The 13,134-nt window shown below is 38.9% G+C and overlaps 1 protein-coding gene across 2 annotated transcripts; it reads right to left on the reverse strand.

Moving 5' to 3' along the window:
• Window positions 1–214: 214 nt before the first annotated feature.
• Window positions 215–9,555, reverse strand: LOC110713826 (DNA-directed RNA polymerase II subunit 1). Of its 2 annotated transcripts, none has more exons than XM_021892267.1 (14): window positions 9,029–9,555; window positions 8,650–8,913; window positions 7,269–7,568; window positions 7,020–7,178; window positions 6,730–6,891; window positions 6,395–6,615; window positions 6,182–6,323; window positions 5,758–6,093; window positions 5,376–5,662; window positions 4,652–4,910; window positions 1,526–4,559; window positions 1,296–1,374; window positions 818–871; window positions 215–720 (listed from the first exon to the last, which is right to left on the reverse strand). In XM_021892267.1, the coding sequence occupies exons 1-14, from the start codon at window positions 9,110–9,112 to the stop codon at window positions 618–620; spliced, it is 5,484 nt and encodes a 1,827-aa protein (XP_021747959.1). In that variant the 5' UTR covers window positions 9,113–9,555; the 3' UTR covers window positions 215–617. The 2 variants fall into 2 exon arrangements, with proteins under 2 accessions (XP_021747959.1, XP_021747958.1); XM_021892266.1 differs by having other exon boundaries at window positions 1,296–1,367; window positions 1,520–4,559; window positions 9,029–9,544.
• Between the last annotated feature and the right edge of the window lie 3,579 nt (window positions 9,556–13,134).

Raw genomic sequence — 13,134 nt, forward strand, 5'->3', positions numbered from 1 at the left:
TTTATTTTGAGAGGACGGGACAAAGGTTGGATTATTTAAAATTTTAAAGTAAATTTTTAATAACAAAAACACTACATAAAATAAACAAGGCATGTAACGGTTTTTCTACTTTTAAATTAAGTTTGCATACAGACAATCCTGTAAACACAAGCAATTTATGGGTCTTGACTCTCTTGAGAATTCTATTAAAGGTTCAACAGCTCATTCAATAAAATACCTGAAATGATTATTGTTTTTCTATTATAAACATAACCACAATACAAAAAAAAAATGTCATTTAACTTCTCATCAGCAGCTAAAGCTGTGAGTAATGTAGTTGAAAATACCAAAATTGATAATTGTTTATACTTTATAGTAACAGTTTGTTCTATATAGTACTACTATTTTACAAGTTCAAATTATCAATATTCACGTACAAAACCCATTATTAGCATGAGCAACGAAACAAGCAAGCTAGTGATTACATCTACCCAGATTAGAAGGATCGTCAATCAAACTCAATTGTTCTAAACAAAACCCAAGCTCTTGGGTTGGCCCAATAGCAGTAACAAAGCGTGTTTAATTTGCATTCAAATCATGCACATTGCATATTATGGGCAGAATCCTTTTCCCAGACTTCAACGCTTGCTTTTGTCATCCTTGTCGCTCATTTGCGGGGTATACTGACTGGTTGATGAAGGTGAATAGCCAGGAGCACTAGGAGAATAGCCTGCACTTGGACTGCATGAAGAAATAAATAGCAAGTCAGATATACCAGAATCCAAAGAGACTGCAAAAGCCAGAGCACAGCAATGATATTTTTATCGCTCATTCTCACCTGTACTGAGGAGAACTGGGGCTATAATCAGGGCTTGGACCTGAGCCATATGGGCTGAAAGCAGAAGACAGTGTCAATATACAAATTAATTTATAAATAAATAAATAAAAACCATGTATCCATCAAGTATCAACACCCAAACTCAAGAAGATAATGCAATGAATCAACCTAAAGGGAGGGGCACTATAAAGTATAAACCATTGTGAGAAGCTTCTGAAGGAAATATTGAAAGTTAGTCAATATAAGGGAGTTGACATACAGAAAAACATGTTGAACATAGATGAGAGTATTCTATTAGTATATAATACATATCCTAAGAGAGAACAAGCCTCTTGAATGCTTGCAATATCATTCCATTTCTGTAATTCTATAAATACACTAAAAACATAAACTAAGTAAACTCATCAGCAGAAATGTTCCTGTGAAAGTGTGAATTGATCATAAAACAATATTTTAAGGCTAATGTTACAAACAGTACCTGCTTGGACTATAGCTTGGGCTTGAAGGGGAGTAAGAGGGCGACGTCGGCGAGTAAGATGGTGATGTCGGACTGAAATAACAAGTAAAAGGCACAATTATAAGAACAAGCTGTAATAAGATATTTGCAGGCTCATAAACTTGTGTATTCTCTCATAATGAAGAATTGGCACAATTTAAAACCAAAAAAAAAAAAAACACTGATGCACAAGCCAAAACGTATACCTGTAATTTGGGAGGTAGGGCTGTAGGGACTGGATGGTGATATTCTTGGGCTGCTTGGAGAGTATGCCAGTGATGGACTGTATTTGGCTGAAGGGTTATAGCTTGGAGAAGTTGGACTATAACTAGGTGATGTAGGGCTATAACTTGGTGATGTAGGGCTATATCCTGGAGATGTAGGGCTGTAAGCAGGAGATGTAGGGCTGTACGATGGAGAAGTAGGGCTGTATGATGGAGATGTGGGGCTGTAAGATGGAGATGTGGGGCTGTATGATGGAGATGTCGGGCTGTACGACGGAGATGTCGGGCTGTAGGCTGGAGATGTCGGGCTGTAAGCTGGAGACGTGGGGCTGTAGGCTGGAGATGTGGGGCTATAGCTTGGAGAGGTGGGGCTGTAGCTTGGAGAGGTGGGGCTGTAGCTAGGAGATGTGGGGCTATAGCTTGGTGAGGTGGGAGAGTAAGATGGGCTTGTGGGTGAATATGCCGGGCTTGTTGGACTATAGCCAGGAGACCCAGGACTGTAAGTCGGGGAAGTTGGACTATATCCAGGAGAGGTTGGACTATATCCTGGAGAAGTTGGGCTATATCCTGGAGAAGTGGGGCTGTAACCAGGTGAATTTGGTGAGAGATAAGCAGGAGATGAAGCAGGAGAGAAGGCCATGCCGCCAACAAATGGAGAAAATGAAGCATCATTGATGGGCGAATGTCGGATATTTGGGCTAAGCAAGTAGCTAGGAGACATCATACTCTCATGGTAAGGTGTTCCAGAAATGGGCGACCGAGCAGGTGTCATCCCAAATTCCAAGCCTTCCACATAACTTGGAAGGTGGACTTCAATAGCATGCTGCAACATTTCCTCGTTAAGATATAATGAACAGCCACCAGTTCCAATTGGAGCTAGCTGTCCCAACATGATGTTTTCTGTTACACCCCTCAAATAATCAGATTCTGCATATACAGCAGCATCAAGAAGGATATCCACTGTTTCTTCAAATGAACATCTCATCAAAGGCCCAGTATCATTCCGGTTGATACCATGACGTGTAATAGCCATCAAATGTCCACGATATGTCATCGTATCACACAAAATAGCCAAATGGCGATAATTCACATAAGATCCATCAAAAGAAATGACAACCCGCAACTCATCTAGCAAGGCCTTACGAACAGCCTCAATTCCAAGAACTTCCATAACTTCAATCAAATGATTACTCGTCGTCCTTGTAGAATCAACTTCTTCATGACACATAACAGCAAGAAGATTGACACCTTCAGTATCCAACATCCACTCGGTTTCAGCCTTAAAACCTTTCTCCTCGTCAAATTTATTTACTTTACTCTGTTTGATGAACACCTTGTTGATATCTGGGATTCCCTTTAGTGCCATCTCAGTCAACATACTACCAGCAACCTTCTTAAGGAATACATCATCCTCAGCAGAATCATCCTCCATGTCACCCTTCTGACCTTCATCATTCACAATACGTATACGAAGGATCAACTTTTCAGCATTGTCATCAGTAAAAATACACGTCATGTCATCACTGAATTCCAAGTTGATTTTTTCCGCAATATCAGCCATGCTCAACTTTTTATCCACCATCATTTCACGGTTCAATTCTATACGAAGCAACCAAGGAGAAATTTTATCAGGGGAAACCTCTTCATCTGGCATTTCATAGTATGACCTGACAAAGTCGACATCCTCTTCAATGATAGTGCTCATAGGATCTGGATCGTACCACACTTCAGTGGCATGAGTCACACTTCGCAGGCATGTATATTCTAAGATACATTGCACATTTTTCGCCCTCTCCTTTGTCTTGCTAATTTCAGGATTTAAGAAGACTGATAGAGAAGGAGTTTTAATTTTCTTTGCAACGTTGATGATCTCCCTCAGCCTTGGAACACCAAGAGTGACATTCTTGGCACTAACACCAGCAAAGTGAAAAGTATTCAGGGTCATCTGAGTGGCAGGCTCACCAATGGATTGGGCAGCAACACAGCCTATCATTTCTCCAGGAGCTACCAATGACTGCAAAAACCGAGACTCTATTTCACCAATAACCCAATCGAATGCTTCGCGGTTAAGCTTGAACTCCCTCAAGACACGTTTGCTGGCAAGTGTACTGCGGAGCAAGATATTGAAGAAGAGTGTGGCATTCTTCTGAGCCTCTTTACTCAAAAAGTCATCACCAGGAACAACTTTCAACCTCTCCTGAAGCTTATCTACTGCTTCCACAATTTCCATTGGGTGCATATCAGACTTTTGTCTCATGTCAACCTTGAATGTCTTTTGAGCATTCCATAACAGCCTCTTAAGATTCACAGGTAATGGCCAAGAATTATCACCTGTGGTAGCAATATCAGTTGCAAGTTGACATCTATCTACTTCAAGTTTTTGAACCTCTGCATCAAACACATTACGGAACTCACGAATGGTTTTCAGATCATCCACATGCTCTTTCAACATATAATCTGGCTCCCAGTTATCAGCATCAAACTCATATCTGTATGTCGCCTCAAATTCTGACTTCTTCATTTTCAGGGAATCCAACTTCTGAGATTCTATCCAAACAGCATCCATGCCATCTTCACCATAAAGAAACTGTATAACATCTCCAAGAGAATTCCTCACAGTACCATCATACTTGACCATGATATCCTCCATAGCCTTAACTAGCCTTCTCTGTATGTAGCCAGTCTCAGAAGTTTTAACAGCAGTATCAATTAGACCTTCTCTACCACCCATAGCATGGAAAAAGAACTCCTGAGGAGTTAATCCTCTCAGGTATGAATTTTCCACAAACCCACGACTTTCTGGCCCATAATCATCCTTTGTGAAATGAGGTAATGTACGACCAACAAATCCAAAAGGTATCCGTTTGCCTTCAACATTTTGCTGTCCCACACAGGCAGTCATCTGGGATATGTTAATAAAACTTCCTTTTGACCCAGCAGTAACCATAGCCTTTAGGTTGTTTGTCTCAGACAGACTCCTCTGAGCACTACTTCCAGCATCATCACGAGCTTTATTCAAAACCTGAATATTAGCATCACTCAGTAACTTCTAGACACATAATGACATAAGAGCAATCCAAATGTTAAAAATTAAAAAATAAAGATTTCAATGACCTGATTAACTCTGTTTTCAAATGACTCCATCATCGTGCGACCAGGTTCAGGCTCCAACTGCTTTTCCTGAGCAGACCTAATCAGGTTTTTCACTTCATTTTTAGCTTGTGATATGGTCACATTGATGGTCTCCATGGTTGATGCATCAGCAATTGTATCTCCTATTCCAATACTAAAACCATTCTGCAATAGCCAGTAATTAACAAGCCACTGGGTATGCCCCAAAAATTTACGAGCAGCATCTGGTCCAACTTCTTCCCTGTTGAAGAGGAAATTTTCAAATAAGAATTACATATAATCGTCTCTATACTAGAATCTTATCCTGGGGAAGCATCATGCACAACAGTGATAGATCCACCATAATCAGAAATGGAAAGCAAATGCAAACAGATGGTACAAACTACTCTATTCATGCAACAGCAACTCAACAGATCAAAATTTGACTTGAAGCCAGCATAATCAATTCAAACAAATAAAAAACCATGCTACTTATGATCCTAATAGACTAGACAGCTAAACTTGATGTTTCGGGTAAACATTACATTAGTTCAAGCAGTATGATAAAAGATTCAAATAATAAAAAGGAAGGTTAAGGAAAGATAAACACACAAGTAGAAACAGATTGCAAAGTTTGTTAGCTATGCAAGTTCAAAAGTTAACTCTACCAAAACATTGACACGTATAAGAAAAACTCTATCCAGATGGTAAAAATAGAGGAATATACCAGATAACATGTATTAAACTCCCACTGGATGACCCAAGGGTCTTCTTACACAGTGTTCCAGAAAGTAGTTCTCCTTTCTCTATCAGGACACGAGTATCCCCTGGAGTAAGGAACCCTGTTTCGGTCTCCTGGTGCCATGCAGAAAATCTAACAAGATTTATCTGCTTTGGTATGATAAGATTGAATACTTGCTTTCCAGTCCATATAGGCCTGGGCTTTAAGATAGCTGGCTGAGGAACTTTCCCATCAAAATCCTCCCACCACATGAGAATATTCATAAAAACATCCTGTTACCCAGCGAACATAAAAAGGAAAAAGTTAATGAACTGAACTACTATGCAGCTATGAAACACAAAGAAGTACATATCATTGAATCAGTCACCTTTTCTATGAAGGTATCCCTCTTTGTGACTTTACGGCAACCCAATAGAGTATCCTGCACAATTCCCATAACAGGCCTGTTGGCTTGTGGGGAGACGATACATTTTGGAACCATCATTAGCTCAAGAACTTCTGCTCGAGTCTCAAATGACTGAGGAACATGCATGTTCATTTCATCACCATCAAAATCAGCATTGTAAGGTGACGTAACAGACAAATTCAGTCTAAATGTGGAATAGGGCATGATCTTTATTCTGTGACCCATAATGGACATTTTATGGAGACTGGGCTGTCGATTGAAAAGTACAAAGTCCCCATCATTCAAATGCCGTTCAACCTGTATTTAACCATAAACTAATGTCAGCAAACCCTTAGTCAACAAAGCAAAGGGGATAGATTTCATCTTCCATGAGTAGAAAAATGACCTTGTACCCCAGCTCCAAATGATGGTCACTACTCTTTTTCAAATAACGGAGATCAAGCCTCTGACCATCATCCCTTATAATGTACTTAGCTCCAGTTTTACCAGGAGGAGGATGTGGACCATAGTCAACAAGCTCTTTCAGCCTATACAACAGAAGCAGATTAGAACAAAGACTGGTAAACTTTCAGCAGATGAAACAGGAGTAAAAATACACCTTTCCAGATTATAAGGAGTCACAGTCTCCGGATATGTGAGATTTAACGCTATACTCCAAGGCACACCCAACTCATCAATGTTTATATTTGGATCAGGAGTAATGACAGTACGAGCTGAGAAGTCCACTCGTTTTCCCATCAAATTGCCTCTTATACGACCTTCTTTTGCTTTCAACCTTGTACATATTGATTTGATTGGTCTACCTGATCGTTGTGTAGCCTGGACACCAATATGGGATAACAGTTAATTCTAGCTCCTTAAAAACAGATCTAAAATGATTTCAATTTGAACAAAGATGTAGAAGGCAAGAAAAAAAAAAAAAAAAGCGCTTACTCTTGGCTGTCCAGGCAGCTCATTGTCAAAGTATGTAGCAATATGAAACTGCAGCAACTGTGCAAATTCAGAGATGATATGTGCAGGCGCACCATTCCTCTCTTGTCTTCTCAGATTATCATTATGACGAATGATCATAGCTAATTGATGGGTCAAATCATCCTACAAGTAATTGCAAATTAAAATCCATTATGGAACTATATAGCCAACACAGGGAGAATACCTGTACATGTCTCGCCAAATCTTATTATTTTACCATGCAGAAAATGAAAACAAAAGCAGACACTTGCCTCACTCCTAGAAGAGGTATCCATCATCACAGATGGTCTCACAGGAGGTGGAGGAATAGGAAGAACTTGAAGAATCATCCAGTCAGGGCGAGCATATCTGGGACTGAAACCCATCAATTGACAGTCTTCATCACTTATTCTCTTAAGAACACTAAGCACCTGAACATTTTAAAATGATACGAACTGCTTTTAATAATATTTGCAAAAAAGACAAAGCTAGAAAGTTAATTAGTAGACCATGACACAAACCTTTTCAGCAGTAAGCTGCTGCTTTCTCTCAGCAGGCTCAGGAAGCTGTTCCTGCTCATCACTTTTCTTCTTAGTATTCTTGTACTCGGCAATAATTTTCATACCTTCAATAGTGAAGGTTGGCTGTTGCGCACCACAGCCACCACGACTCTTCTTGGCAGGCTCTTCATCATCCTGATCTTGTACATCCATTGAATCACCTCCTTCACATTTCCTTTTGTTTTTACAGGCCTCCAATATTTTCTTCAAACGGTTTTTGGGATTTCTAATTTTCAATGCTTGCTTAAATTTGTGGTCTTCCTGCAATAATGAAGAAAGCAGCAACAAACCCATCAGTGGCAATTCAAACTTCAACTTGTAGGCAAATCGATAGCAACACAATGGTTGATGAAACATGTGTATATTAACCTCCTAGAAATCAAATAACATCTTTAAATAAGAATGTGCAACACTAACTCATATAAAGTTTATTGAGACATCTATTTTTAAATCACTGTTGCTTCCTTATGAGGCAACCCCACTGCCTATCAAGCCATGAGTAGGATACTGTTTTTGTCAGTGCCTCTTAGTTCAGAGGCTCAAAATTTTAATTTTTAAGTCAAACATCTTGTCCTACTGATTGACACCAGCAGTGAGGTGCTTAGACACCTCCTAAAACAAAGAGATGGCAGTTGAATCCTTTTACTCGTATGACTTAAAGGTTAGGGACCTTTGAGACAGGTATGATGTGCCATTTCTATTCAAGGGCAACTTATACACTTTGTCTGGATTGAAGAATGGGAGGGAAAGGAATGGGAGGGAGTGATTACCTTTCATTTTAATAACAAATGAGGAAGGAAGGGAATTGGAGGGGAGAGAAATGGAGGGATTAAATTGTAAGAAATTTATCTCTCCCACAATTTAGAGAGATTTGAAAGGAAAACTCATCTTTTTTCCCTCCCCTCCCCTTCACTTCCCTCCCCTTCTTTTCTTTCCCATTTCTCTATCCAAACACACCAATATATCTTGCAATCTTTAAAAAAATAAAAGGTATGGTCCTTTAAATTAGCCTAAATTAATAGAACAATTATGTTTTTCGTCTAAGATAAAGCTTCATAGAGCTACATCCAAATCATAGTAAGCATGATTACACAACATAATTGGCTTAGCCTTGTAAAACCATAGTAACACAAGGTATAATAGAATTCAAATTGACACTATATAACATATATGCATTCGTTCTGTATCCTCCTAAAGTGAAACTTGGTATGTTATTCCAAACTTCTCAACAAAGTTTACAGCTAACAATCAGTCCATGCTTCAAACACACTCCATTCACATCTACAACTACACATTGCCGGAAAAATTGCCAATGCAAGCACGAATCAAATAAAGAGTTCACCTCATCGGCCAGAATCTTGGAGCAATTGTAGCAAACACAACGCATAATACTCAGTACAGTCTTCAAAAACCCGATATGAAACATCGGCTTAGCAAGCTCAAGATGTCCAAAATGACCAGGACATTCCGCCATATTAGCTGTACATGTATCACACTTCAACTTCCGATCAATCGTCCCGAGCCTCATATCACTCAAACCCCCCGGTTTCGGCTTCCCTCTCTCCGTCGTCTCACTAAACTCCACTTGCACCACTGACATTTGCCGCTGCACATTACAAAACCTCAATCAATCAATCAAACAAACACCACAATTTCACAAATCCGATCAATCAAAACAAAAACTAGGGTTTCCAAAATCGAAAAAAAAGCAAGAAGATTACAATTTCATCGGGACTCAGAATTCCGAACTGAATCAAGTGAACTTTCGTAACCTCTGCTGGTGAATACGGAAATCTAGTATCCATCTTTGCAGGTAGTCAATTAATCAATAAAATTTCACTCAAAACAAAATTAGGGTTTCGAAATTGATGAACTTATAATCAAATTTTTTTTCCAAATTGAAATTGAAGATGTTCTTCTGCAGTGTAGTAAGTGAGTTACTTCGAAGATTTTTGTCTTTTTTTTTTTTTTTTTTTTTTTTTTTTTTTTTTTTTGGATTATGGAGGGAGAAATGGAGAATTTGTGGATCTCTCCGTAACCAATTCTCTCTCTGCGGCGGAAGAGAAGAGAATGAGAAAATAGGGAGAATTGGAGACCCGAGGGGTTTATTTATAGACGGAGAGCCGGATGTTTCGGGTTGTGAATTGACGAAAGTGCCCTTGTGAAGATAGGTTCAGATTGTCCTTGTGTTAGACCGACTTTCTTGGTTTTGTGCCATTTAGGCCCGTTATTGTTACGATTTTTAGTTGGTTAGCCTAATATTTAAGGTTTGAGTCCAGATTAAGCTCTACTTCCTCCGTTTCACAATGATGTTTCTGTTTGGAATCTTTGACTTTTTTTAAAAATAAGAGAGAATTTTCTAAATTTATCTCAATTTATAAGAACAAATATAGTCATGTGGAATATCAATCTGTAATAACAAATATAGTCATGTGGAATCTAGTTTGATTCATCTTGATCTGACTTTTATAATTTTTGATAATGTGATACTAAATATATTTGCGGTCAAAGATAGGTAAAAATTTGCATCGATTTACATAAACATAAATATCATTATAAAACGAACGGAGTAATATTTATTTCACCATTTATTTATTTATTTTACTTAAGGTAAGCATGTAACTCTAGCATTTTATGAAATCAAGTCAAGCTATGCTAAAATGGGAAAAAGGGCTTGTATAAGCATATTCATTAGAATTGCTTGTATCCCTTCTAGCCACTAAATGAACTATAGAGTTAAAAGTCCCAATTAACATGAGAAAATGTACAAATTTCAAAAGCCTAAGTATTCCTTATAATGTCTCCTAAAATGAGACGAGTTGGAGAAGTCTTGTAGCTAGTGCACAGTGCAGTTGACCCATGATCACATTAACTACATAGCACTCACCCTGTAACATACTACACCCCAAACATTGTTCCAACGAAAAGGGTACACATAGACATAGTCTATGTGTAGCCCGACATAGACAAGACTTTCTATTGGCTGAAGAAGTTGGCCCACATGAATAGTTTTAAAATTTTGTTTTGAAACTTTTGCAAATGAAAAAATTTGAATCTAAATTCGAATTTAATTGTACTTTTTTGCTGTGAATGATGTTGAGGAATTGCGAGAAGACGCAATGAATGATGTTTAGAATTTGCAAGAAGACACAATAGACGACCGACGACGGTGGCTTTAAGGTGAGGGTCGACGAGGGTGGCTTTAAGGTGAGGGCCGACGACGGTGGCTTGAAGGTGAGGGGTGACACGGTGGCTTTAAGGTGAGTAAGGTGGTTGAGAGGAAAGGAAGGGCAAACTGTCGACGTAATCAGAGAGCGATGTGGTTTAGAGTATGAAATGTTGGTCATGCTAAATCAGAGAGTAATGTGGTGGTGTCGGAAACAATGGAGGGTGAAATCAAAGTCAAACTACGGGTTATGAATCAGCAAAAGAGACGACGTAGACCATTTGTATTGTTGTAGGATTGAATTAGTTTTGAAAATATTTTGTAATTGATCATATGTGTTAATCTAGTATCAAAACTTATTGTTTTGGTATTATATTTATTATATTAGTATGAAAAATGAATGTTTTATAGACAAATTAAAATTCATATCAGATTCTTAGTTAGGGTATAGTATGGACAGAATTATGACAAAATGTTTTAATTATAAAAACTATGTTTGTTGTTGATTTTTTTTCCTGAAATTTGTAGTTTTGTTTACATCATATGTGATTTTCAACTTGAAAATTTTGAATTCTAAATTTGAAATGATTTGTACTTTTTGCGGTGAATGATGTTAGAGGATTTGCGAAAAGATATTATAGAGGGCTGACGACGGTGGCTTTAAGGCGAGGGTCTACGATTGTGGCTTTAAGGTAAGTAAGGTGGCTGAGATGGAAGGAAGAGCCGATGGTCGACGTAATGAGAGATTGATATGGTTCACAAGTAGTTTCATCTACACTTCTATGTGGGTCAAGTATAGACATTCACTAAAATGAATTTTAATTGATTGAGCAAGTGGAACCCAATAAATTTGCTTATAATTTTCTGAATTTTAAACTAATTCAGCACAATTACGAGAGTCCCACCTAGCTACGAGATGGGCCACCGTATTACCTGCTCTACGTACATGAGACAAGGATTTACTAAGCCGAACAATATCATCATAAACCAAGCAACTTGGGGAACATCCATCCACGAGTTGGCGCACCTTATTGACCACATTCACCACATCACTTTCAATCCAAACCTTGTCAATACCCAAGCATAAGGCCAATTGGCAACCATAGCGAGCCGCTGCTGTTTCAGCTACTTCAATGTTCATGTTCGCAGTAATTCTCTTAACAGCAGCCCATAAAATGGTACCATTCCAGTCCCTCGCCACCACACCTAAGCCCCCAGCAGTTCCATCACCTATGTGAGCATCAATATTTATTTTTACAACACCCTGGGGAGGCCGAACCCATCTGCTAACAGCAGCAGTAGCAGGACAGCCTTATGGCTTAAAGACTTTGGTGGCATACAATAGTAAAACCCACAGCAACAAAAGTAATATCAAGAGATGCATTATCATGTACACGCTTGTTTCTGCAAAACCAAATAGCCCACGCAATATTCAAAACCACTACAAGAAAAAGGTCAAATTCCGACGGATCAATTCCGACAGACACGAAAATCCATCGAAAATTACTATTTTTCCGACGGATTTAATTTCCGTAGGAAATTTCCGACGAATTTGGAATTTCCGTCGAAAAATTCCGACGGAATTTAAATCCGTCGAAAAATACTTAATTTCCGACGGATTTTATTCTGTAGGAAATTTCCTACAGATTAATCCGTCGGAAATTAAGTGATTTCCGACGAAATTAAATTCGTCGGAAATTTTTCGACGGAATAAAATGTGTTTCCGACGGAATTTTGATTTTTTAAATTAAAAAAATTCTCTAACCCTAATATATTTTCTCAGCCGCCCTTACCCTTCATTTCTCTTTCCTCTCTTTCTCTCTCCTCCCCTCATTCTTCTTGTTCTCCTTCTCCCTCATCCTCTCTTGTTCTCCGCCCCTTCTTGTTTCCCCTCATTCTCACTGTTTCTCCTTCTTCCTCCTCCTCTCTCTTCTGTTTTCTTCTCTCTTCTTTCCCCTTTCCTCTTTTTTCCCTTTTTCTATCAAGGACTCGAGATTATCATGTGATGTTTTTCTTCCACGGTTGACTAAATGACTAGTAACCCAAACCACACCAACAAAAGCCGACGAATTCGACCATTAAAGATTTTGTTTTGCATATTTTAAAGGTTTTTAAGGCCAAATTCGACCATTAAAAGCCTAGATCTAGACTTTTCATGGCCGAATTTGGCCTTGTTAAACCGTTTCCGTGGTGAAATTTGAAGCATATTTCAATTTCAGGTATGTTTTTATTTTTTGATTTTTTCCTGAGTTTTTTTTTTTTTTTTTTTTTTTTGGAACTTTTTGGATTTTGGAGTTGTTTCTGATGGGTTTCGGTGGGTGCAGATCTGGGTTAGGAGTTTCGATGGGTGCAGATTTGGTCAGGAGTTTGGGGAGAGTGGTGGTGTTGTTCGGGTTAGGGTGATTGGTGGTGGCTGGTTTTCGGGCTAGGTTGATTGGTGGTGTGGTTCGAGCTAGGGTGATTGGTGGTGTAGTTCGGGCTAGGGTGAGTGGTAGTGTGGTTCGGGTAAGGGTGGGGATAATTTAGATCTAGGCTTAGGGTTAGTTTGGGGTAAGTGGTGGACTGGTGGTGTGAGCAGGGGTAGTGGCGGTGGTGGTGTGGTTTGGGTTAGGGTTAGGGGCTGGTAGTGGATGATGTAGCGGTGGTGATCTGCTGGGGGTT

The sequence above is a fragment of the Chenopodium quinoa genome, unplaced genomic scaffold, assembly GCF_001683475.1.
Source record: "Chenopodium quinoa cultivar QQ74 unplaced genomic scaffold, ASM168347v1, whole genome shotgun sequence".
Lineage (NCBI taxonomy): Eukaryota > Viridiplantae > Streptophyta > Magnoliopsida > Caryophyllales > Amaranthaceae > Chenopodium > Chenopodium quinoa.

Bases quoted from the DNA above. Each gene is read 5' to 3' on its own strand.
- LOC110713826 (XM_021892267.1), bottom strand. From the start codon at position 9,112: ATGGATACTAGATTTCCGTATTCACCAGCAGAGGTTACGAAAGTTCAC. The intron at 6,616-6,729 runs GTAAGCGCTTTT...ATTGGTGTCCAG, and splicing joins AGCTGCCTGGACAGCCAAGA to GCTACACAACGATCAGGTAG. The intron at 4,560-4,651 runs GTCATTGAAATC...GCTAATATTCAG, and splicing joins TTGAAAACAGAGTTAATCAG to GTTTTGAATAAAGCTCGTGA.